This window comes from Notothenia rossii (assembly GCF_949606895.1).
Source record: "Notothenia rossii genome assembly, chromosome: 11".
Taxonomy (NCBI): domain Eukaryota; kingdom Metazoa; phylum Chordata; class Actinopteri; order Perciformes; family Nototheniidae; genus Notothenia; species Notothenia rossii.
In genome coordinates this window covers 33,801,541-33,825,186 of record NC_136910.1, presented here as the reverse complement: position 1 = coordinate 33,825,186, position 23,646 = coordinate 33,801,541, and the positions used below count along the sequence as shown (strand labels likewise).

At 40.6% G+C, this 23,646-nt stretch overlaps 1 protein-coding gene across 8 annotated transcripts in view; it reads right to left on the bottom strand.

Annotated features, from left to right (window-relative positions):
• cdk5rap2 (CDK5 regulatory subunit associated protein 2) overlaps positions 1-21,875 on the bottom strand; it is a 39,091-nt gene extending 17,216 nt beyond the window's left edge. For 5 of the 8 annotated variants that reach the window (XM_079658238.1, XM_079658243.1, XM_079658240.1 and 2 more), the window contains exons 1-29: positions 21,688-21,875; positions 18,463-18,518; positions 17,491-17,552; positions 16,152-16,262; positions 15,283-15,359; positions 15,016-15,139; positions 14,750-14,922; positions 14,513-14,660; positions 12,883-12,936; positions 8,465-8,581; positions 8,263-8,382; positions 8,073-8,169; positions 7,735-7,949; positions 7,472-7,642; positions 7,257-7,367; positions 7,041-7,178; positions 6,764-6,943; positions 6,452-6,646; positions 5,740-5,931; positions 5,392-5,521; positions 5,151-5,290; positions 4,936-5,052; positions 4,704-4,847; positions 4,484-4,596; positions 4,256-4,395; positions 1,082-1,222; positions 884-993; positions 576-722; positions 12-116 (exon numbers count right to left, since the gene is read on the bottom strand). In XM_079658238.1, coding sequence (XP_079514364.1) covers positions 12-116; positions 576-722; positions 884-993; positions 1,082-1,222; positions 4,256-4,395; positions 4,484-4,596; positions 4,704-4,847; positions 4,936-5,052; positions 5,151-5,290; positions 5,392-5,521; positions 5,740-5,931; positions 6,452-6,646; positions 6,764-6,943; positions 7,041-7,178; positions 7,257-7,367; positions 7,472-7,642; positions 7,735-7,949; positions 8,073-8,169; positions 8,263-8,382; positions 8,465-8,581; positions 12,883-12,936; positions 14,513-14,660; positions 14,750-14,922; positions 15,016-15,139; positions 15,283-15,359; positions 16,152-16,262; positions 17,491-17,552; positions 18,463-18,518; positions 21,688-21,740 — 3,681 coding nt within the window. In that variant the 5' untranslated portion in view covers positions 21,741-21,875. Of the gene's footprint in view, positions 1-11; positions 117-575; positions 723-883; positions 994-1,081; positions 1,223-4,255; positions 4,396-4,483; positions 4,597-4,703; positions 4,848-4,935; positions 5,053-5,150; positions 5,291-5,391; positions 5,522-5,739; positions 5,932-6,451; positions 6,647-6,763; positions 6,944-7,040; positions 7,179-7,256; positions 7,368-7,471; positions 7,643-7,734; positions 7,950-8,072; positions 8,170-8,262; positions 8,383-8,464; positions 8,582-12,882; positions 12,937-14,512; positions 14,661-14,749; positions 14,923-15,015; positions 15,140-15,282; positions 15,360-16,151; positions 16,263-16,823; positions 16,964-17,490; positions 17,553-18,462; positions 18,519-20,620; positions 20,705-21,687 lie in introns of those variants that run through there. The other 3 variants (XM_079658239.1, XM_079658241.1, XM_079658244.1) reach the window with 3 other exon arrangements.
• Between the last annotated feature and the right edge of the window lie 1,771 nt (positions 21,876-23,646).

Sequence of the window (23,646 nt, the reverse complement as noted above, 5' to 3'; positions counted from 1 at the left end):
CCATTTCATACCTGTCCTACTTTGATGTCTGTCTGACTCTGTTGTTTATCCTGACCGGAGAGATGCGTCCTGTTACTGTGAGCCACAGGCTGCATCTCATGCGTCTCCTCAGGCTGCTAGAGTAATGGGATGGGAGGCGAGTATGACACATGGCTCGATAAAAGAAAACTTAATAATGAGGGAACAGAATCCATAAAACACTGCACAGCAACAGCAGAATGGTATGACGTGTCTAATGTGGAATGGCGAAGAGAGAGCATTTCATGGGACACAGAAACAGAAAAAAAACAGGGAGTGATTAGGAAAGGTGAAGGAGACAAAGAGGATCTTCTACTTCAGAGTAAAGACACATTAGTAACAAGCTAAAGACAGGGCAAAGGTTAAGATGTAGGATCAAAGGTTAGAAAGGAGCTAATACAGGTGATGTTAGACAATGACTCAAGACATGATCCAGAGTATTTGTGGACATACTTTGCAGATCAATTAGAGAAAGGTGCCCTTTATTGTATGTTTAAGCAAATAAACTTTGACGAATCAACTTCCAAGTACAACTTTCTCCATTTGTGGACTCTAACCTGTTTTAATGGGCTGCTGCTGCTGGCCACGTCTTTGTCTTCCTTGACGTACGCGTCTTGGCCCAACTTCTCCAATAATGACAGTCGGCTCTGCAGCTCATTGTTTAAAGTCTGAAGTCTGCTGCTGGAATCCTGCAGCTCCATCACCTTAGGCCCAGACAGACTCATTTGAATCTTTTTGCATGATTGTTTCACTGTGTTACGTATTTTGGTGACATGTCTTTGACAACTTTTCAAATCTACTGTTGTGTTTAGTAGAGACACAATGCTTTTGTCGAAAAATGTACTAGGTTTAAAAGGTATATCACCTTCTGCTTGAGCTCTTGTGCGGAGAGCTGAGACAAGCTGTCCTCATGCTCCTCTCCCACACAGATACTCATGTAGGAAGTCTGGTCTCCAATGAAACTCAAAGTTTCCCCTGAAAGAATTAGAGTCACCTTTAAAAAAACATCTCCCATCAGCAAAACTCTGAAATGACAGAATAAAGATTGTTTTTCCTCTCTTACCACCATCATTGGCCCCACCGACCCCTCCTCCACGACTCTGAATGGCTCCTAGGCGGGCCTGCAGAGAGGCATTCCAGCGCTGAGCATCTTCAAGCTGATGTCTCATGCTCTCCAGCTCTTTAGGATCAATCAGGTCCATACCTGAACACATACACAGAGAGGTTACACACATACACACACACAAACTCTGGTGTGACAACAAAGTACATTTCTGCATAGGACGGTGACGGACAGTTTCTTCTTAAACATCAAATGACAATGATACAGATGCTGCATTGTTAATAGTTAAAACTGTAAAAAACCTTGTGTTAAAGTTAAACAATATACTAGAAACTATAAATATATTGAGGCACAGGATTTACAAGGGATGATTCACAGCTCTAGAGGAAAATGTGTAGATATTTAAAATTCATAGTTTATGGTATGTATCTGTGCAAAATATAACATTCGATAATTGCAAAAGTTATTTGTTATTCCAACCAAATAAGTACAAACTCGAAAGAATATGCATTTGAGGCATATTGGCATGCTTGTTCAGTCCACATCAAATCCCAGATATTTGAAGTTGAATAAGGAAAGCTAGCGGTAACACTACTGTGTTGAGAACAGTTTGGGATCTGTAGCCACATAATAACACAAACAAATATAGAGATGTATAAATATAACCACTATGTTTCTGCGTGTTTGGCTACATGAAGCATGCCAACACTGTATGTACCACACATTAAAATGACTATATAACCAAAACAAGAAATGTGGAAAAGTACCCGGTGGTATTTACTGCAGCTACAGTCATCCTGTAGTCAGTGTGAGTGTGAGCCATGGGCCTGTTACTTACAGCTGACCTATTTACACACCTGGCACTTTTCAGACTGGAGGGGCGGGGTGAACATGGACTTGATACACTCACATAGAAGGACACGCACATGCATGTGGAAGAACAAGTCAATTTGCTCAGTGACACTTTTAATCAGTCTCAAGGCTGCATCTACGTCAATGTATTAGGGTCATGTTTTATTATAAAATGACAGAGAGAGACGTTTATGTTTCTTGAGATTAAAGTCACAAATTGACAAGAAAAAAAACGAATGTGAGGGTGTGGAGAGGTTATTACAACCCTTACAGTGACGGAAAAAAAGATATTTCTTAAATGTACCACTTTAATCTTAGAAAATAGCCGCGATGTCTAATTAATTAAAAAAGTCCTGGGCTTTTGACATTTATAGATTTCTATCTTAAATAGTCTTTGGTCGCACCAGACGACAGTTTGTTACATTGTTTCATTTTTCAGAAGGTTCGGTTTGCGTTCACAGGCAAAATTCAAACGGACTATAAACTTTAAACACAAGTCATGTGCACAGAAATGCTTTTCAACAATTGGTCAGACATTAAAGGGGTAAAAACGCAAATCCCGGCAATTTCTACCGGAGCCTCCGCCATGGAGCATCTGCAGGTTATTTTCATGCTGCTGTTAATCTGGAGAGCATATCAACAGATTCTAGCAACGGCGCATATGATTATATAATCAGGCCACGTGCGATACAAAACATTATAACACATATAATGAGACGTTTTGCAGTCAGGAGGGCGTTTCACCGACGGCAGGTGGCTCTGACTTTTAAATATAGTTTTTAGTTTGATAGTTGTTTTTACTTTACACAACACTGTTCAACACTTAATTCTGCTTCACTCTTTCGCTAACGATTTTGAAGACACCCGCGTTCTTGTGACTCGTAAATACTACGCTTCCTATGTTTTGGTGCGGACTGCGTTCACACCAGCGATGAACCGCTCCAGAGTTCACTAGCAAGCGGTCCGAGACCACCTATTTTAGTGGACCAGAGTCCGGTTGTTTAGTTCACTTTTTAGGTCTCGGACTGCGTTCACAGCGACTGTACAAGGCTGGTGTGAATGTGACCTTAATATGCAGTCCTGTTGTCACTAACCGTAATAAACAACGGGGTGTCATAATACATATTGGATTGTTTGATCAGTTTATATTTCAGGGGAGCTGCTCTTCACTAATATACTCGATTCTTCAGCGATATGACCTTTAATACTTAAAGTTGTTATGTAATGACATGCTTATGTGATGAATTCTAACTCATGTGAGAGATGGTCGGATGCGTTGGGTTAATAAACAGAGCAGTGTTAGAGAAGTAATGCAATCAACAGACAAACAACGTTTTAATCGGACAGTGAAGAAAAGCAGACAGAATGATAGAAGTGAAAGACAGGAAGATCGGCCAACAGCAGCCTTTATTCATTTTTCAAATAAAGGACAGACAAACTGAAAGACAGTGAGGATGCATTACATTGAAAGAGTGATAGAGAAGACAGGTAGTAACTCTTTTGTTGAAAACACATGCAGATGAGGAGGTGATGAAGTAAAGAACAGTAAACATGAAGAGGAAGGACCAGGTGTGCATGCTGAACAACATGACGGATGAAGAAGAGGGGGTGTGAGCTTGTCAGCAGGGGATATTATTAGAGTAAACACAGGGGATAAAGAAGACAGGTGTTTGTGTATGTGTTGCTTTCCTTAAGACCTTTAGTTAGGGTTGGGTATCGTTTGGGTTTTAACAATTACGGTTCTGATTTGGTTCTTGATTTCGGTTCTTTAAGAGTAAAAATAAGTCCCATGCAAATTTCACTGAGAGAAAAATATATTTCTGAAAACATTTAGTCAAATCTATATTCATATTTATAAATCACTTCATACAGTATCATTTGGTTGAGAGAGAGAGAGGAGAGCGACAGTGAGAGAGAGAGAGAGAGAGAGAGAGAGAAAGAGAGAGGAGCGGAGAGAGAGAGAGACAGTGAGAGAGAGAGAGACCTGGTACCAGACAATTGTTATTTGTTCTTACTCGGAACCAAGTGTTGGTGCTTCCTAACCCTGGTACTGTGCTCGCTGCATTTCCCGCCCGGCCCCCGTTTAACAGTAGAGAAAGCGGCGAGATACATTTCTTTAGGAATCGATAAGCAGAACTTAAATGAACCTTCCTAAACGATACTGATGGAATCAAAGTTCTGTATAGGAACCGGTTCTCGGAACCCAACCATACCTATAGTAGGACTCTCCCTGAGCTTTGTGCTTCCCAACTCTTCTAACAATCTTTTCATTTAATTTTTCTTTATTTACTTTCATTCAGTTCCCCTCGTCATTTACTGCACCTTCTCTGAGTTTGGCTCTGAGTATCTCCCTCTCCAGATCGTCCCTGAGTTCCTCATTAGTTTTGATGCCCTCCTCCAGCTGCTGCCTGAGGAGCTGCACTGCTGTCAGCTCCAACTGCAGAGCATGGAGACGCTGAGCGCTGCACAAACACACAGAGGGGTTAAGTCATCAAATAAATGAAGCTACTCAGAATTTCTTTCTTTTTTTACATTCACCATTATCTCTACCTGTCCTGCTCCTTTACAGTCTTGACGAGGCTGGAGTAGAGCTGCTGCTCGGCTCTCAGCGCTTTGTTCAGAGAGTTGTGCTGCTGTTGCAAGGCTGTAAGGCTAGGCAATGCCTTTAGGGTGACAGGAAATTAAAAAGCACAAGTCTTAATGTCAGAGAACGATGCGTAAAATGTGTTGTTTTCTGGTGTTTTATTAAAAAAAAAGGTTGTTAGTGTACTTCTTGCTGGCTATCTCCTCCAATCATGGTCCTCTCTCTCTGAGGGAGCCCAGGCAGTGACCTCTCCATGGCCGAGCCAACCATCTGATCCTGGGTCTGATCAGACCCATTTTCCCCTCTTTGCCCGAGGCGCTGGTGGAGAGCCTGATCACAGACATGATCAAACAAAACATGAGAACTGCAAGACAAGAGGCTGCTGAGTTCAATGCTGTGTGAATGAAGGAACCCTTACGTCAATAATCTCATCCTTGGTCTTCAGAGTTGCAGTCAGGGACTCCACATTAGCAGCCTGACCTTCGTAACGACCCTCCAGCTCAGACAGTGATGACTGTAGATCTGCCAAAGACATCTGAATATTGGGAAAATACATTTGAAGTCAGCACAATAAGACACCCATTAGCAAGCATGCAGAATATGTTGGAAGCAAAATGTTTATAAGTGACTTACCTTCAGTTCATTTTCCCGCTTCAGTGCTTTATTCAGTGACTCAGTTTTCTGTGCAAGCTCCTTTTTCAGGACGACGACTGTCTTCTTGGAATGCAGAACATTCTCCATGTTATCCCCACTGTTGCTTCTGGACAGCTCAGCTTCAGGGAAAACAAAATAGAAACAAATATAGGACCGAGATGTACTCTAAATTATTATTAATATTCATGAGATGAGGAGGTTTTAATATCTAAGGCCTCACCTTCCCTGTCAACCATCTTCTCCTGCATGATTTGGATGGTATGTCTGAGCTCCAACACATGTTCCGACTCCTCCTTCTGTCTCAAATCTACCACAAACTGATCCATCTCTTGGCCACGCTGTAGAAGCTTCTGCACATTTACAAGATATCAAGTTAGCTACGTTGAGACACATTGATACCTTTAGACTTTGTCAAAATATGCCAGTAAATCATTAGAAGTCAGAATGTAGGAGAGGAGAATTATTTGTGTTACTCTCTGGGGATGTTTTATTTTCTTCTTCTTGTTAGGCTTCTAAGTCAAGCACATTTTACAGCTGAGTGACTGTGTTGTATCCCAGAGGAACTTACGTTGATGAGGCTGTCTTTCTCAGCGAGCATGGCTCTGAGCCCTGCAGTGTCTAAATGACTCTCCTGGGCTGCTGTAGAGCTTTGCTTCTCAGCAGTGGCAAGCTTCTGCTGCATTTCAGTGAGCTGCCTCCTCAGCTCCTGGATCTCCTGAGTGCGCTCAGACAGCATGCGGTTGTAGTGCTCTGCAGACTCCTGGAGAAGGGAGAAAAACAGATCCAAGAAATGAGAGGAAGTGATGTTTACCCACATTCTGTACATACAAATAGCAGATTTTAAAGTTGTAGATTAGAACATCTGCAACAAATAGTTTTTTAAGAAATGTCAGAAAATGCTATTTTAAGCCTCTCATGTGTAAATGTGTGTGTGAATGTTTTGGACTAATAGAAAAGAGACATTTAAAGACATTTGCCTTTGACAGTGAGACCAATTATCTTGAAATGGTTGGGATGTTTCTGAGAGTAATTATACTCATTGCAGCCCTAGTTTATTATGTAAAATCAATATTTCAATATGTTCAATATTTTTTTAATAGATTTAATTCCATGTGTTGACACTTACTTAATTCTCTAATTTGTTAAATCTATTACTAATAACCTCTTATGTTATTATCATTGCAATTACATTTCCTTTGCTATATTCTATCATGATTGGTTGCTACAAAGATATATTTTGGGTGAAAGCATTCAAATTGATTTCTTAATGAAATGAGGACCTTGAGCAGCTGGTCCTTGCTCCTGATTGTAGCCAACAGTCCCTCCACAGCACTCTCATTGTCAGCGACCAGCCTTGCCCTGGCCGCCACAGCCTCAGCCAACATTGCTTCTGTGACCTTTAACCTCTGGCTCATCTGTTCAGCAAGGTCACGAGCATTAGTCTGCGACTGGCTCAGCATGGATTCGGCCATGTCCTGAAAACAAAGGTTTTAAAGAAGAAGCATCTCAGGTACATGTCAGTCCTCATTCAGAACAGTGAAAAAAACACAAAAGACATGGTTGCAAATACAACAGAGGGAGGGCCAACTAACATCCATATCCTTTGTCTTGCCCTCCAAAGAAAGCTGCAGCTGAATGATGATGGAGTCCTTCTCTCTCAGTGATCTGTTCAAGTTGTCTTCTACATCTTGTTTTGCTCTCTGCAGGTTCTTCAGTGTGTTTGCAAGGTGTTGCAGCTCCACATCCTTCTCCTTGATCAGACTGTCAAAACTCTGTAAGTAGAGAAATGAGCAGAAAGATGCATTGGAAAAAAAACATTGTATTAATGATTACTGGAAAAAGGCTAATGTATGGGTCATGGCTTCTCACATCGATGGTCTCCTCGTTGTGAGAGAGCAAGTTGTTCAGTCTTTCCAGGTCTCTCTCCTTCTCCCTGAGAGACAGCTGCAGCTGGTGTATCTCATTGTCTTTCTCCTCTATGGCAGCAAACTTCTCATCCAGCGCTTGCTGTGAGAGACAACAGCACAATGTCAGAATCAAATTAAAGTCACTGTGGTGAGAGGATTAAAGAGAAGGAATGCTCACCTCCAGAGCCTTCTCCTTTTCTTTCAGCCTTTGCCGCAGCTTGGAAAGCACATTGTCGTTTCCTCCTGGACTTTTACTTTGTTCAAAATCTCTGACCATGTTTATGTACTCCTGAAAAAAGGCCAACCATTCGAAAATGTTTGATTAACACACACAATCATATTGGATATTTTGGTGTAGAATCTGTCTGAATATGTTTCATGTAGTTGTGTTACCTGTAGCTGCTGCTCTTTATCAGCCAGAGAGGATGTGAGCCGCTGGATGGTGACCTCATGGGATTGCACTTTTCTTTGGATTTGATCCAGCAGCTCCTGGTACTGCTGCTCCAGAGCACTCTCTCTGTCTCCAATCTCACTGCTCAGCTTTTTCAGCTGATTGATCAGATCCTGGAGGGGGGGAAATGACAATACCGTCACACCAAATCTGTCATTTGAATGATGGCTGGACTGGAGTCAATAATACCGTTTTTTTGTCTTACATTCAGGGCCTTGTCCCCCTTCTTCTTCTGCTGTTGCAGGTCCTCCAGTTCCAACTCTAGCTGGTCCTTTGCCTGCTGCAGGTCAGCCAGCTCTTGCTCCTTCCTGTCCAGGCCCCGCTGCAGCTTTTGGGCCTCAAGCACCTTGGCGTGGTATTCCCCCTGGAGTTGGGCGAGCTCCGTTTGCTTCGTCATTAACAGGTTTTGGTGCTCTTCTACTCCCTGAGGGAAATACGCAAAAATGTGTCTCTTAGTAATATCATTTGTGAACATAAAAGACACACACAGAGCCATTTTATTATCATAAACATTCAAGTTGGCTCTCTATAAAAGTGCAGGACTTGCCTGGTATTTCTGCAGTTGGGCTTTATGTGCTGCTTCTCTAGCCTTGGCCAGAGCATCGTCCCGGTCCTCAATCTCATGACACAGCTCTGCAATCTGTGCAGAACAGAAAAAAAACAGACAAGTTCAATCATGCATAATACGGATCAATGAGAGCAATACCACTTGTAATAAGAGTATGAACATTACCTCTTTTTCCTTTTCTTTTAGAACCTGAGTAAATCCCTGGATGGTTTTGTCTCGCTTTAGAGCATTTTTCTTCTCAGAGTTGAGCTCATTCTCCTTCCCCTCCAGCTTCCCTAACAGGACCTGTTTGCACAAGAAAAGTGTTTTACCCAAAGAAACTCCCATATAATAAAAACATATTAAATGGAGCAAAATCTCAATGTACCTTGTTCTGATTCCGGGTTTCCTCCAGTGTTTTACTCAGGTCCTCATTGGTGCTTTGTGCCTGTGTGAACTTTTCAGTCAGCAGCTTATTGTAGGACTCCACTCGCCGAAACTCACTCTGAAAAATCCAGAGACATGGATCAAGTTTAATTTGTGTCTCAGTTTTTAGATTCAGGTGGTGGGTGAAACGAACAGGCTACTGCAGGAAAACCCTAACCTATTTACTAACGTTAAGTAAAGGTTATTGCACAATATAAATATTATATATTAATTCAACTACTTTTAATGACCCATGTCTATTAACAAAAGACCTTGGATTTCCCCCCCTTTAAAGTCAAACACTTTCGAGGATTTTAAGGACCCCTGGGAACCATGAAACAACTACCTCCATGACTCTGACAGGAGTGTATTTATCATCAAATTCCTCTGTAAGGTCATCCAGAGACTTCCAGTCTGCCTCTCTGTGTCTGCCCTTGGCTCGGGTCCTGAGAGGGCCTGTATTTAACCTCTTCAGGACGGGGATGTGGCTCCCTGCAGGGGCAGAGAAATGTTGCTTGGAGATGCAGCGCAGAATCTGAATTAGGTCAATGATCACAGAAGGCTGACTTGAGGAACTGCGGTGTAGCGCTCTGGCTTGAACCTTTCCTCTGGGGTCATCAGGGACACCACGTCTGGCAGCAAACACCTTGGACTCTCTGGGTTTCAGTTTGGGGGGAGGGTCTGAAGGGGGGTCTAAGGAAAAGTTGAGGGACTGCAGGGATGTGGATCGATCTTTGACTCCAGGTCTGGGCAGTGTTCCTTTGCGTTGGACGACGTCAAGGTACGTGTTCTGTGATTGGTGGTGTGTGACTCGTGGACCGAGGTTCTTTATAGAGCCATGGAGCCCCGTCGCTGATCCCATTCTGTTGCTCTTGAGGTTTGATCTCGCTGGTAACACCCCTTTACTGACAATTACATCCAGACTCACACACCTTCTCATGCGATTCTCCATGTGACTACTTCCTCTTTCCCTGAACGGCTGTCCTTCAGAGGCCAGCGGGTACCCAGCCTCATCATCAGGACTGCCAGCCCTTGAGGTCTTCTCGCAGCTGGTGTTTTCCACATCACTCTTAAAGGCCTGGTTGTTTTTGTTGTAGATGTGGATAATGCACTGGATCAGGTGCTCTTTCTCCACCTGCAGCTTCTGGATCTGATTATTGTGCTCTTCCTGCAGCTGGCTGATGTTAACATCACATTGTACCACCTTCTCCAGCTGGAACACACATTTCCCACAGAGAAACTCCCCACGGCCGTCACGAGTCAACTCCCAGCCCAGCACATGGGACAAGATGACTTGTAGCTTCCTCTGTGCTGACGTGCTGAAGATCCAGCGACACTGGCTTCCCACCAGACGAACAGCACATATGCGACACGGGTCCTTCATGGCGCTTTAGATCTTTAGATTCCAGATTCACCCAAGTCCAAAAGCCAGCCAAGTGACCTAATAATCATCAGACCATGCAATAGCCATCTATCATTTTCCCTCACTGCATCAGCAGGAGAAGCAAAGAGGAGAATGACAGAGTGCAGCGCAGTATAAGCTCTAAGCTGTTAATCCCTGCTCCGCCTCTATTCCACTCTCAACAACACATTCAATCAGATGAAATCCTCTAGGACTGCAGCAGGGTTATGGCCGCTGCCAGACCATCTCTAGTAAACCTTCCCACGGATAGCGGATCAAGTACCTCATACACGTGCATCTTCAGGGAAATAATGACAATGGAAGCAGCAAACCACATCTATAGAGCACAGCCTGCCTGGCATTACATTTAAAACAAATCTGCTTCAGGATTAGAAGAGGTGTTTCTTAGCAATCACTTTCCATTGCACTCTGGTGAGGCCACTCGAGTCTTACCATACCACAAAAGCATCCGTGGTAGAAATGCTGTCCCTAATCAAACAAAAAAATATTTTGCAATTCTTGTAGCATATTCATTTGTTTCCCAAGTCTGAGAAACACTGACATGTTACAGCATTTTCCTTTTAATGAATAAGACTGGACATAAATAACTCTCACAGGTCTGCAGACAGCATGGTAATCCAGTCTTAACAACGTGACCTGAGACTAGACGCCAGCAAGGAACCATGGTTACGTCAAACAGCCTTCTACTCTGAACATCTACAACACAGTACCCGCACCAATTGCTTGCAATATTTTGATGATTACTGTGAAATTGCATTTAATTATCTCTAGATGTTTGGAAATCCTTAAGCTAAGTCTAAAGTGAGTGTTTTTGGTTTTGGAGACCTGGCTATGTATAACAGCAACAAAGGGTTCAACAATCAAAAACAACAGGCACATTTGAGAAACAAAATGTATCAGGCAAAACATTTAGACACAGACAGCCTGGACTAAATATATTTCACTATAACATTAAACCTTCAGTGTTTCCCCTATATACAAATAGTGGCGGCGCAGCGCCGCTGCTGAAGTATGCGTGCCGCTGCTAGGGGGCACCAGCCAGGTACCCAAAAATAAATTAAAAAAATGTTTTTTCTTTATATTAAAATAATAATAAGTGGCGACTCTTTTTCATTTTTGTTTCTTTGTTATGTGGATTTGTAGTATTTGTGTTACTGTAAGTTCAATAAAGGTGTATTTTTGCTAAATCTTGAGACATTGCCACTGTATGTACCGTACTAGGCAGGGCGGTCGCCTAGGGCTCCAGATCTGGGGAGCGTTGCGCTGGTAGCTCTGGGAGGGGAAAAAACTTTTTTGACCGTTGGCGCTCATCCTAATTTTCGGCCTTGATGTAACAACATTCATAATTAAGTAAATGTAACGCCCTTTTCACCCCGGTTACACTTTTAATTTGCCCTGTACGATGGGCACTGCAAGGGATGAAAGCGGGGGACGTACTTGTGAAGCTTTTCCAGAAGGCGGTTAGATCACCGGATGACTATGCATTTAATAAATAAACGTTGACTAGGTAAAATGAGATGTGAATGAACAACAAAAATAAAATAAATTACATTTATTTGTTATTGGCTATGGTAGGTTATTGGTTATGTTCATATACCTATTTGATTATTAAAATGTAAACCGATCTTTTTCATATGGGTGTTTTAAAGTTGTACCCCCTAGATCAGGTCTGTAGTAATTGTGTGCTCAAAGTGCACCAGATTGAAGCATTTTACTTTAAAATGTTCAAAAAAATCTTCCCCCGGTCCCCCCTAGACGCCCACCCCCCAATTCAAACATGTTCATACAACACTGAATACATTTGAAGCAATTTTGACGTATATTACCTATGTCAATAAGTTTATGTTTTTGTAGTTTATTTGTCTTTTGTAGAGATTTTTCATTTATTCTTTATATATAAAATCTTGCCTAAAATCTCACCTAGGGCAGCAAATTGTCTCGAACCGGCACTGGTACTAGGCCTCAAGAGCCTTTCTTGTGCTGGCAGACACATAGAAATAAATTGGCGAGGCGCACTTCGCACGTGCACACTAAAAAATTCCACGCGCTCTGCGCTCACATTATGCTAGGCCCACGTGCCTTAGCACCGCTGCTATGACTCCATCCTAGGGGAAACACTGACCTTTATACATTTAGGATCAAGTTTTGTTTTGTAGATTAAGTGTCAGAAAAACCTGAAAGCTGTCTTTTGCAATTCAATTCTGAATTCTTGGTAAAAAAAATCACAAAACATTAAGACAACAAAGATACTGATTTCTATTTTCACATTTAAAAGAGAAGATAATTAATTAGGAGATTGCCACCAGCAAAAAGGCCGACAAATTCCCTTCCTTCTCTTCTGCTTTGTAAATACAAAACATCACCATAATCAGATATAAACTATAGGATATCTCAAACATTTAACATTCATCTATCAATCATTAAAAAACGTCATATGAGCCCAAATAACAGGGATCCTATTTGTTGTCAAGAATAACACCATATAGTTGTTATAGAGAATACATATAACAGAAGTACTTCCTCCAAAACAGGTTTACTTTAATTTAAAGGAAGCAAGAGATCAAATAGCACCAGTCTTTACTGCTCCAAGGCAAATCGTTTGTATTATATAAGCTTCCTATTGTGACCAACATTAGATTGCCTATTAAAAGGCCCAACATTCTCAATACCACTTCTGTGAAGCAGGGTACAAAATGAAAAACAGCACCAGGGAGCACACAGGGAAAGAAAGTCATACAAAAGGCCAAAGTACACTTCCTGTGGTTCACCAGAACAACATGGGACAACCCTCTGAAGCTGGCAGTGCCTGGACATAATAAACAGAGCCTGTGTCCAGCTGTTGCTCTGAGAGCATTTGACTGGGAATGCTTTCACATCAGTGAACAGTTGCATGAGTTAGCTTTTGGTCGGAGGCAAACAACTGCTGGAAATAGAATGGAAATCCCCACAACACCCACCTGAGAGTCCGGAGTTGTTTTGTCCTTGTCCCTGTGTAGCATGTCCCTCAGTGCCTGGGAACAGACAGTCAAAGGTCACTCTAATGCCTATTGCAAGTAGGCCTGAAACTAAGTACAAGTCATTGAGTGGCTGGGAATAGATCCATTTTCTCTGAATATCCTGTAAATACTCTTAAATCATGGCAATAAACAACTACAGCTATAAAGAATGTCAGTTTTCTTTTTAAATGAAAGAATCTATTTATTTTTTAAACGATCCCTTAAATGTCTTTCATCATGTTTTATAATCATCACCTTAATAAAAAGGTTAAATATCCACGAATGAAAAAAGTCAGTGTTTTTTCTTGTTAAATCATTTTTCTTTAGGGAATATAACCCTTCAATTTCATCAGCATAAATAAATAAAACAATGATGTTGTCCTGATTGTTAATAATAGCATTTGTTTTGAAATGATTTAGGGTTATTTAATACTATAGTACAGGGGTCGGCAACCCCTGGCACGCGTGCCAACATTGGCACGCGGCACCGTAACCAGTGGCACACTAGGAATAAGTGTGCAAAATATTGATATTGTATTTTCCGATCCTGAACGCGAGACCGCCGCCAGAGCGCGTCTCCCCGTTACCTGCAGAAGGAAGCCATGCACGCAACGCAGCCCCGCTCTCTTTATCTCCAGGTGACTTTCTGCCGCTTTCCTCCGTGGTGCAGTGCTGATCGTTTCACCACAGAGGAATAAAGCACTTCACTAATTGCAGTACCCATAAGGAGCTGTACAAATGCCGCAGTTTTTGCGTGGCTGTGTATTTAGTTGAAAGCCCAGTGGCGATCTGCTCATCTCTCATCTAAATAATATGCTACAAAGGGGCGGACTGGTCATCTGTGTGTTGAACTTTCTTGTCGGCTCCCAGACCGTAGTCGAGGAGGGCAGAAGCAACAAGCTTCAGGTTCAATAACCAACTTTAACTTAAATGACTGGAGAGAGGCGAGCTCTTCTTGGGAGGACGTTGCATTAATTTAGCTGTTCTTCAGTTTCACAAAATACATCACAGACCTCTGTTTTTCCGATTCCTCGTTTCACTTCCATGAGCCTAATATCCTAACATGTGTGCTCTGGAGAATCACAGAACGGATGATTGTCCTTATTATTATGCCGTTTAAACCAATTATTTAAATGTGTTTGTTAAATTCGGCATCATGTAAGTTGCGCCGACAGGTCCACACACTGCTTCCCCGCCCTCCTGCTGATAGTTCACGAGCGTCCAGCACCTCAACCCCCCCCCCCCCCCCCCCGTTGATAATTCTCGATCGTTGACACCTATGGTTGGCACGCTGATAACAATTTTTTTTTTAAATGGCACTTCATATCAAAAAGGTTGCCGACCCCTGCTATAGTAGTATGTAATATAATTTTGTCTAATCAAATGGAGAAGGGGAAAAAAGCTGTCCATCATTAAAATGTTGATTTAAAATTTGAATGTCAACGTTATAAATGAAGCTTCTTAATATTTGGTAAGCGCTAAAAATGACTTAAAACGTTGTGTAACTCTCAGATAATACCAAACCCAGCAAATAGTTGTGAGAATGAAAGCTCCAAAAGGGCATATCTTTAACAACATATAAAAGGCATACCTCAAGTTCCTGATCTTTCTCGGCTATGAGATCAGAAAGATGTTTGAAACTGTCAGCTGATGGTTGATCTGTCTCTTGGTCTGTACTTTTCTTCTGATGGATCGCAGCTTCCTGGTTCTTTAAAGTAATCTTGAGCTGCTCAATGACACTGAAATGAGAAGGAAAAACATTTAGACAGATAAAACATTACAACAATTAAAACATATTCGTGTGTTTGCTTTTCTATTGTGTTCCTACCTGTCTTTTTCCTGCAGAGCCTGCTGCAGGTCTTGTGCTTGGCTAGTCCCGGGGAGGAAGGTGCTGAGGGGACCCAGGGCTTGGAGCTGCTTTTCCATGTTAATATTCTTCAGCTTCTCCTGCTCAGCGATGGCTGCCATCTTGTCAACCTCTTCCTCAGCCATTTTCAGACACTGAAATTAAGGAAAAAGTGAGACAACAGCCCCCTCAACTACCTTGGGGTTAAAAGAGAAATGTGCTGCTCTCAGTAACTAGTTAAGACCAACCTGCTCCAAGTCTGCTATCCTTTTGTTGAATGCATCTCTAAGTGCATCCATCTCTTTCCGAGCGTGCTCTTTCACACGCTGGGGTTCTCCGGATTCTCGACCAGCAAGACTCTCCAACGCTTTCCTGGTAAACATGGATGGGGCAGATTAGTTATCGCTCATATAAACAATTGTATTACTTGGCTTAATGACATCTTCCAACCAACTCATTTCTTTTTTTTAACTGAATTACTCAAACATGTCTAGCTGAAACTGAAGGATACTCACGATGCAGACACGAGGAGTTCATGTTTCTCTGCCAGGTCTCTCTTCATAGACTCCAGCTCCACCTTAAGCTCAATGTTCTATAAAACACACAACATTTGGTCAATTACAGCACAACACACGTCCGGCAGTGGCTCAGTCAGTAGGGGCTTGGACTGGGAGCTGTAGGGTCGCCGGTTCAAGTCCCCGACCAGACCTAAATATGGAGTGTGGACTGCTACTTGGAGAGATCCCAGTTCACCTCCTGCCCTGCCGTGGTACCCTTGAGCAAGGCACCGGACACCCCCCTTCCCCCCTCACTCCCATTGATCCCCGGGCGCTGTACAATCGCTGCCCACTGCTCCTAGTACTAGACTCCTGGTACTAGGATGGGTTAAAAGCAGAGGTTAAAAGCTGAGAACACATTTCACTGTGTGTGCTGTGTGCTCTGCATGTGTGACCATTAAAGAGGGTTTTCTAATTTGCACATCTGGTTCACAATGGGGAAATCATTTAAGAGGTTACTTCTAACAGCTGCATTGTTGACATTTCCATATAAATGAATCTCTCATTTTATCTTAGGGTGGGTACTTGAAGAAAACATTCTCATAGGACACCTCACCTCTCAAAATGAGAAATAGAAGAAGACAAATAAAACAAGAAGCAGATTTCAACAGGCTTACATCTCACTCAAACAAACAATACAAAGGCAAGACAGCTGTTCTAACATTAGAAATTGTGATTTTGGTTTAAACAAATCCAGTTGTTGTTTTGGAAGATGTGATCTCAATTAGTCCCTGAGGGAAACACAGATTCACATGAAACATTGTGACACAGTGTGGCAATACAAATCCAGGACAGAGACTTTTACAGGTACAAAGTGAAATAAATACCGTTTTGAAAATGTCCTCAGTGGAGTCGTCACATTTCTGCTGCATGCGCTCCTCCATGAAGTAAATGCGCAGCTTTAGGTTAAAGTTCTCTTTCTTCAGAGCTGTGATTTGCTGCAGATGATTGACAAAAAAAAAGTTTAATGAACAGGAAATTATTGATCAACAGATAAAAATGTATGTTGCCCTTTTTCCCATCCTAATATAACAAACAAATAAATCTATACCTTTCATTTACATGATGATAGTATTTAATAATTATACATTCTGTCCATCTAATTCCATCTAATCTATTGTCCCCGCTGTGGGACTAAAAAAGGATTTCTGATTCTGATATTTAGCTCTTTCTTACTTGCACCATCATGTCTATTGCACTATTTTATGTATTTTTTAAGTTAAGTATATTGTATGTTGCATTGTTGGGGAAGCCTGGGACTTTGATTTGCATTGCCAATGTAGCTATTGTGCAAAGAGAAATCATATCATTTTGGTCAAAATAAATGTCTTTGTTTGAAAAGCCTGACAACATGTTTACATGGCAGAAAAGGGTCATGTGCATGGTTCATGTTCAAATGAAGGGATGCCTTCATTCTTGTATGTGTGTTTGAGTGTGAATGTGTGTTCAGAAGTGGACTGTGGTCTGTATCATTATGCTGTAGGCTGGGAACAGCATACATCTGGTGATGGGGGTTGGGTAGACTGTCAGAGGGATGAGGCAGGAGTCTGGACCCCTCTTTAAAACCTCTAATCATGAAGCCAGCCCGGCAGCACGAGCCAAAACATCTCAGCATACATTCCTCTCAAATGCCGAAATATAGACTTTAACTCATCCTACTCTCCACAACGCACACACACACACACACACACACACACACACACACACACACACACACACACACACACACACACACACACACACACACACACACACACACACACACACACACACACACACACACACACACACACACACACACACACACACACACACACACACACACACACACACACACACACACACACACACACACACACACACACACACACACACACACACACACACACACACACACACACACACACACACACACACACGGCTGGGTTTGAGTCAGAGAGGATCAGGTTTAATGAATCACAATACCACACTTGTTGTGGTGGGGTTAGGCTTGACTACATTAACTCATACTGACACAGATTTAACGTATACGCAATTTAAACGCATTAATAAACAAATAAAAATCACATGGTAATGTTATATAAAAAAGGCTTTTGTTAAACATTGTATAACTACATAGCAACTCCAATTTAAGAAACTTTATGCCACTTAATAAGCATCACTCACATTCTCATAATCCTTCATGGTGAGAGCTTTGATTGGGGACATCTTGTCAGGGAAGGATGGAGCTGTAAAGAAAAAAGTGATCAACTTTAACTTGTGTCACAACAGCACCATGGTCTCCATATCATAGAGAATCCTCCCGGCTTATAGGAATGCATTTGTTTTAGAGCGATAAAGAGAAAGCAGAAGGGTTTTTTACTGAAGAGGCATCAGAGGTGAGAACATCTCTGGAGAGCTGCCATGTTTAAACCAGTTGGAAGCAGCCCACAGCTGATAATGTAACACGAGTCAAAAACACATTTCAAAAACACATTTTACAACACTGACTCCTGATACAGTTTCTTGAGGCTCAAACTTAGAGAAGAACAGGGAGAGATATTTAATATAAGGTTTTTGGCCTCTTCTCCTGGCCTCAGGGTCGCATTGTTCTCTTTTATTTATAGAATTGTGTATCTAGTATCTTTTTTGACTGCGAGTTGAACAACACAAGCAATTGTTGATGTCTGCATTGGCTCAGTAAAGCATTTTTTTCTCCCAATTCATAGACTGAAAAATATAACTTGAGATCTTCAGATTAGTTTTTATAATACAATAATAATAATAAATTGCAGCCTTTCCCACACAAATATGACTTAACATAATGCGGCAAATTTCAGTGTTCTGCCTAGTTGTATTTTTCCGCACGACCAATGTTTAAAAAAGCCACAGATGCTGACCTATATGTACAAATCATTTGTTTTCCTGCTTGTTTGTATTTTTCTAACCCTGTATACATTGTTGGCACACTGTAGGGTTTAATTAGAAAGAGGATTAGCTCATTAACATCATACAGCTAATCCCTTTTTGCAGCAGTGGGGACATAACAGTGGGAGGTCACAGCAACGATTCAGCAGCCATATTAATTAATACACAAGGGGAGACACAGCTGAACAAGGGAAAAAGCAGAAATAGAACCAAAAAAAAGTATTTCTTTACCTGTCATGCTGTCCATGGAAAATTCTCCAGCATCTATGGAGTCTGGCAGTCTGCAGCTAAGGAAAGAATCATTCTGTTAGCGATGCAACCTCACTACAAATATAATGAAAAGGTATCACTGTTACAATGTCATGACAATTGACTTTTCTATTTTTTTTAATCAACCTAACCAAAGCAAGCTATGTGTTCTAACCTCGCACATTGTACAGACTTACTCTGAATATTATGGTTTTTGAACAACATATAAAGAGCCATGTTTATGCATTACTCACGCTGGCCAGTTCCATTGAGCCTCAAGAACAATCCATAAATAGCTCAAGAATGACTCTGCTTCATTTACATCCACTGTGCCAGTGTGTGTGTCTGTGTGTGTGTGGGTGTATAAGACCATGTGCAAATGGCAGCCCAGCTCTCATGTACAGACAGACAGCCAGAGCGACAGGAGGAGACAGAATGAGAGGAACCGGGGGACGGAGAGGCTTTCTTTGGTAGACAAGCAGCCTACTGTGGCTTTGAGCATCACACAGATGGGACAGTGGCGTCACACGCAGACAATCACACCAAACATCAGCAACACACATCTGGATCACACTGACACAAAGGGAACCGGGGTCTTACTGTCTTACTGACTAATGTAAATATGCTGCTTATAAAATCTGTTTTTAAGAGTAAAATGACCTAAATGAACAAAACAGATGCTATTTGGGACCAGGCTCATGTCCATCAACCTTGGACCTTGTGTCTAATAATATATAATGTTCAGCATTGCGTAACTCCTTCCCATACCTCCCCCGGCAGCGGAGGCACATTCACTCTGCTGCTTCTCTGCCATATTACTCAGCAAAGATCAACGCTGACAGCATGATTTATTTTATATTTCACGTCTACATATTCCTTAATGTCATGTTATTTATATAAGGGAGCAGATTTTGCTCTAGCTTGGAGTCATTGCAATAAAATACGATTTAATTTTTTTTATTGGAGGATGGATTACATTTTTGTAAATCAGTCCCTGTATCACAACTTGAGTGTTAACGAATGCATTGCTTTTTTGTGAATTGTTATAGACATTCTTTCCAATTATATTATATTTCTACATTTTCTGTAACCATGAATACCTCAGCTATAATTAAGCTTCCACTGTGAAACTGCACCAGAAACCATAATGACACTGCTGCTCTTCCCCATCTCTGATTTGATTTGCCACCCAGCAAACACTACAATGTTAGCCAACATGAAACACCATCATTCAGTAAATTACAGTGGATAAAAAGACATACAGTCCCGATTTAAATTAGACTTTTAAAACATTGAATCACTGTTGAAATTAGGCATTTTAATACTGATAAACAACAAAATGTCAAATTAAACTCATGTCAAAATGATCCAAGATTCTATGTGATACAAGGATGAAACATGACGATTATAAGCAGCAGCAAAACAATCCTAAATACTTAACTTAAAGTCAGTCAAATTGCATCAGGGAGGCTAAGCAACCCCTTCCTGTGTTAATGGGGAGGAAGCTCTCTACAACAGGAGCCACGATAAGAGTTAAAGAACCAAACAAAGATGTGAAACAACATCCATAGAAACTGACACACATGTCACTCTCTCATAACATAATATATTACATTTAAAGACATATGTGTAATTGTTAGTAACGCTTCATTTGTTACCCCTCAAGCACACAGTGGAAACAATGTAAGAGTCGTAAACACTGACTTCCTCATTTTTTCTTCTCACTTTGTTCAACTGCTAAAGACAAAAATGGAAGCATTTAGACCTACAATCCTTTAATTGACAGTAGTTAATGCAAATCAACACTAACTAAGCCGACTGACATCACGGAAAGACATATTTATTTCCAAACTAAAAGGATACAGTGAATCAGGTTTCAGAATTACCGAATAAGTAATTCACACCACACATATCAGCTAACATCTTGGATTACTGAGGCACGCTTACCACCTGGATGACTGCTTTTACACTGGACACAGCTGGGCTAGGTCATTTACAAAACCGAGGACACAATTCTAAAAACATAGAAGCTATAACTAGATTTGCAGTGCAGCAGGAAGAGTTGTAGACTAGCTATATTCCTGAACAAGTCAACAAAGCACATATAAAGAGCAGAGCAAATAATGCACAGTTCACCTACCACAATCACTTCTCTCATGTCAAGGAGAGCACGCGGGAAAAAAACAAGTATTACATGTTAATCCACATTTTGCAGAGAGTGCAAAGAGAGCTGCTTCAGTCTTAACCCCTCTGAAAGTGTGACAGATAATTTCCGCTTTCTTTCACATCTGACTGACAGGTCATCAAGCCGACCCACCAATCACAGTGATATCACAGCTACATGCAATGAGCTGCAAATGACTTATAACGGAAATAACCACTTCTAGTGTACACATGAAAGGCTCTCTGCACCAAGCTCTTATTGCACTGTTGATGTTTCATTATGGTTTGGGACTCCAGATATTTTTTGAGCCAGACTGGCAGTACGAAACCAACATTATTTTCTTTGTATGTAGATCTTTGCTCATTTTTATAAACGCTATTGTGTTGTTAACTTTAAAGCAATGTGTCCATTAGTAGGAACATTATCCCTTAAATTTATGGCAAATGTATGTATATATATAATTATTACATTTGTGTTTGATGTTCATAACAACGGTATTTAACTTATACCTAAAACCTGCACCGTATATGTATATGCACATTTTTGAACATTACTACAACATTGTTTGACTGGATACAAACTGCATTTCGTTGACAATTCGTTACTGTATGTAACGTTAGTCAGTCAAATATGTTACTAAAAATAATTGCTTCCAGGACGATTGTCCAATTTAAATTGTTAGCTAGCTAACTTCAAATAGCCATGTCAACATTATCTTAGAGTTAGATCATGTGGAAGTGTATACAGATAAATATCATGTGTGTGAGTCAGATTAACTACAAACTACACCAGAAGTAATAGATTTTACGATATATAACTGTACAGCAACTATAAACAATAAGCTATAATAGTATGTGGCTAACTACTGGTTTTATATGTTTACGTTGTATCATCTGATACAACTTGAATGAATAGGTGTTGTTCCAGATATTAGTCGAGCCCTGTTTAGCGGTAACTAATGTGGAATCGTGGATTATTGGGTTAGCTATAACGTACGCAAACATGCTAATGTTAGCTCGCTAGCTATCGTCGGTGTGTTTTACCTTCCGTTAATGTCAACGGGGAGCGTCAAATCGGCCCCCACGACGGAGTCCATGATAGAGCTTTACTTATCGTGTGTTATCCCCAGAATAATAGCACATTTTACATACTACAGCAATTGAATTGTTCAAAAAGCGGGACGGAATTCAAAATAGTCCAGGCTACCGCCATCATGATATGGTAGACGTCACCATTGTGGACGTTAGGGACTGGCGATGCCTTCAGGCTCTGTTGGAAATATTTGAATTCACATACGAAACGCTACAGAAGATGCTCTAAAAAATATGAATATCACGATGTACCGTACAAAAACACAGGTTAGACGGCTTAATTATTTTACTTCCATCTCATTATTTGTTTACAACAAATATTGAATGCAAGTTTATTGTTTAAAACTTCATAATAAAGAATTTACGAGCAAGAAAAGGCAGCACATAACAGGGTGGAGACCAGGTAAACGCAATTGGCCAAAACAAACTTTGGGGAGGGACGTAGAATCTCAAAATACAGACGCTCCTTTGGTATCCAGCCATGTAATATTACCGTCTCTCTGACAGCACACTTCCAAGAAAAGTCACGTGCTTTTATTTAGTGAGCCCACGAATCTATATCTTGTTGGTATAATAATAAGATGATAAAGGTCGTACAAAGGAAACGCATCTCAAAATAACTCAACTCATACAGTTGTGGAAGAAACAAATGTACACTACCGAAGTCCTGCAGTGGAAATGTTATTTAAGTAAAAGTACACAAATATTAGTATAAAAAAGACTTAAAGTACCAAAAGTAAAAGTATTTAGGATGGCATATGACAGAAATGTATGTGCTAAGTTATTTAATTAGTTATTATTGCATAAACTGGTAAACAAGTAGGCCTAGATGAGCTTAATGCATTTATATATTTGATATTTCATTGAACATGCTTGTGTGTGTGCAGTGCTTCTCAAAGTGTGGTCCACGGACCACTGTTGGTCCGTGAGCGCTCCCTAGTGGTCCGTGAGTATATTGGTAAAATGTCACATTTGAAATAAATAAATACATTTAAGTTTTCCGCACTCTCGCGGGAAAATCTCCACAAATGAGCGAGTTTAAGTTTCACTTAAATGTTCATGATTTTATCATAGAAGATAACCAGAGGTTACTTTGTACATCAGTAAAAGTAGAAGTACCAGAGTATTGGAATACTGTGTAACAAGCAATAGTCCTGCATTCCAAATGCTACTCAAGATAGTATGCAAATGTAAATGTATTCCAAGTGTAACTATTGTCTGATTTAAGTGTTGATTATATTTCACATCATTAATCCAGATCTGAAAAGTAACTATCGGTAATAAATAAATGTAGTGGAGTAAAAGTACAACATCTACCTGTGAGTGTGGTAGAAATAAAAAGCAACAAAAAATTAAATTAAAGTACAGTACTTGAGTAAATCAATTTAGTTTATACTTTATACCACCGAACATAACACACACTCACACACAATTTGTGTGAAAGGCAAGATATTTTGATGAAAGTCTTCATTTGTATTGTTAATACTATGAACCTTTGCACGCAGTCACATTGTATATTTTTATAATTTTCTTATAAGACATAATTCCAGCAGAGTAGTTGGTGCATCAGACAGTAACCAAGTATATTTACTTACATTTAGCATTACACTGAAGTAAAACGAGGTTTAACTATTTTATTATTTCCAATTCCGCGACTTAATCATAATTATATTTCCCTATAACTCAGCGTAAAATATTGTACTACATGTATATGTACTATACTCCACTGCATTAACATAATCATTAGTTGCAGCCTTGCTTTATGTTATAGACGTTGTTAATTTTACTTTTTGAAACACATTAGTATTGTATTCATCAAGGTAGATTCTTGCATTTTAATTTTCATAAAGTAATGTATGATGTTTGTGGGTATTCTAATCAATCTAGCAGTTGACAAGTAAAAGTCCACAC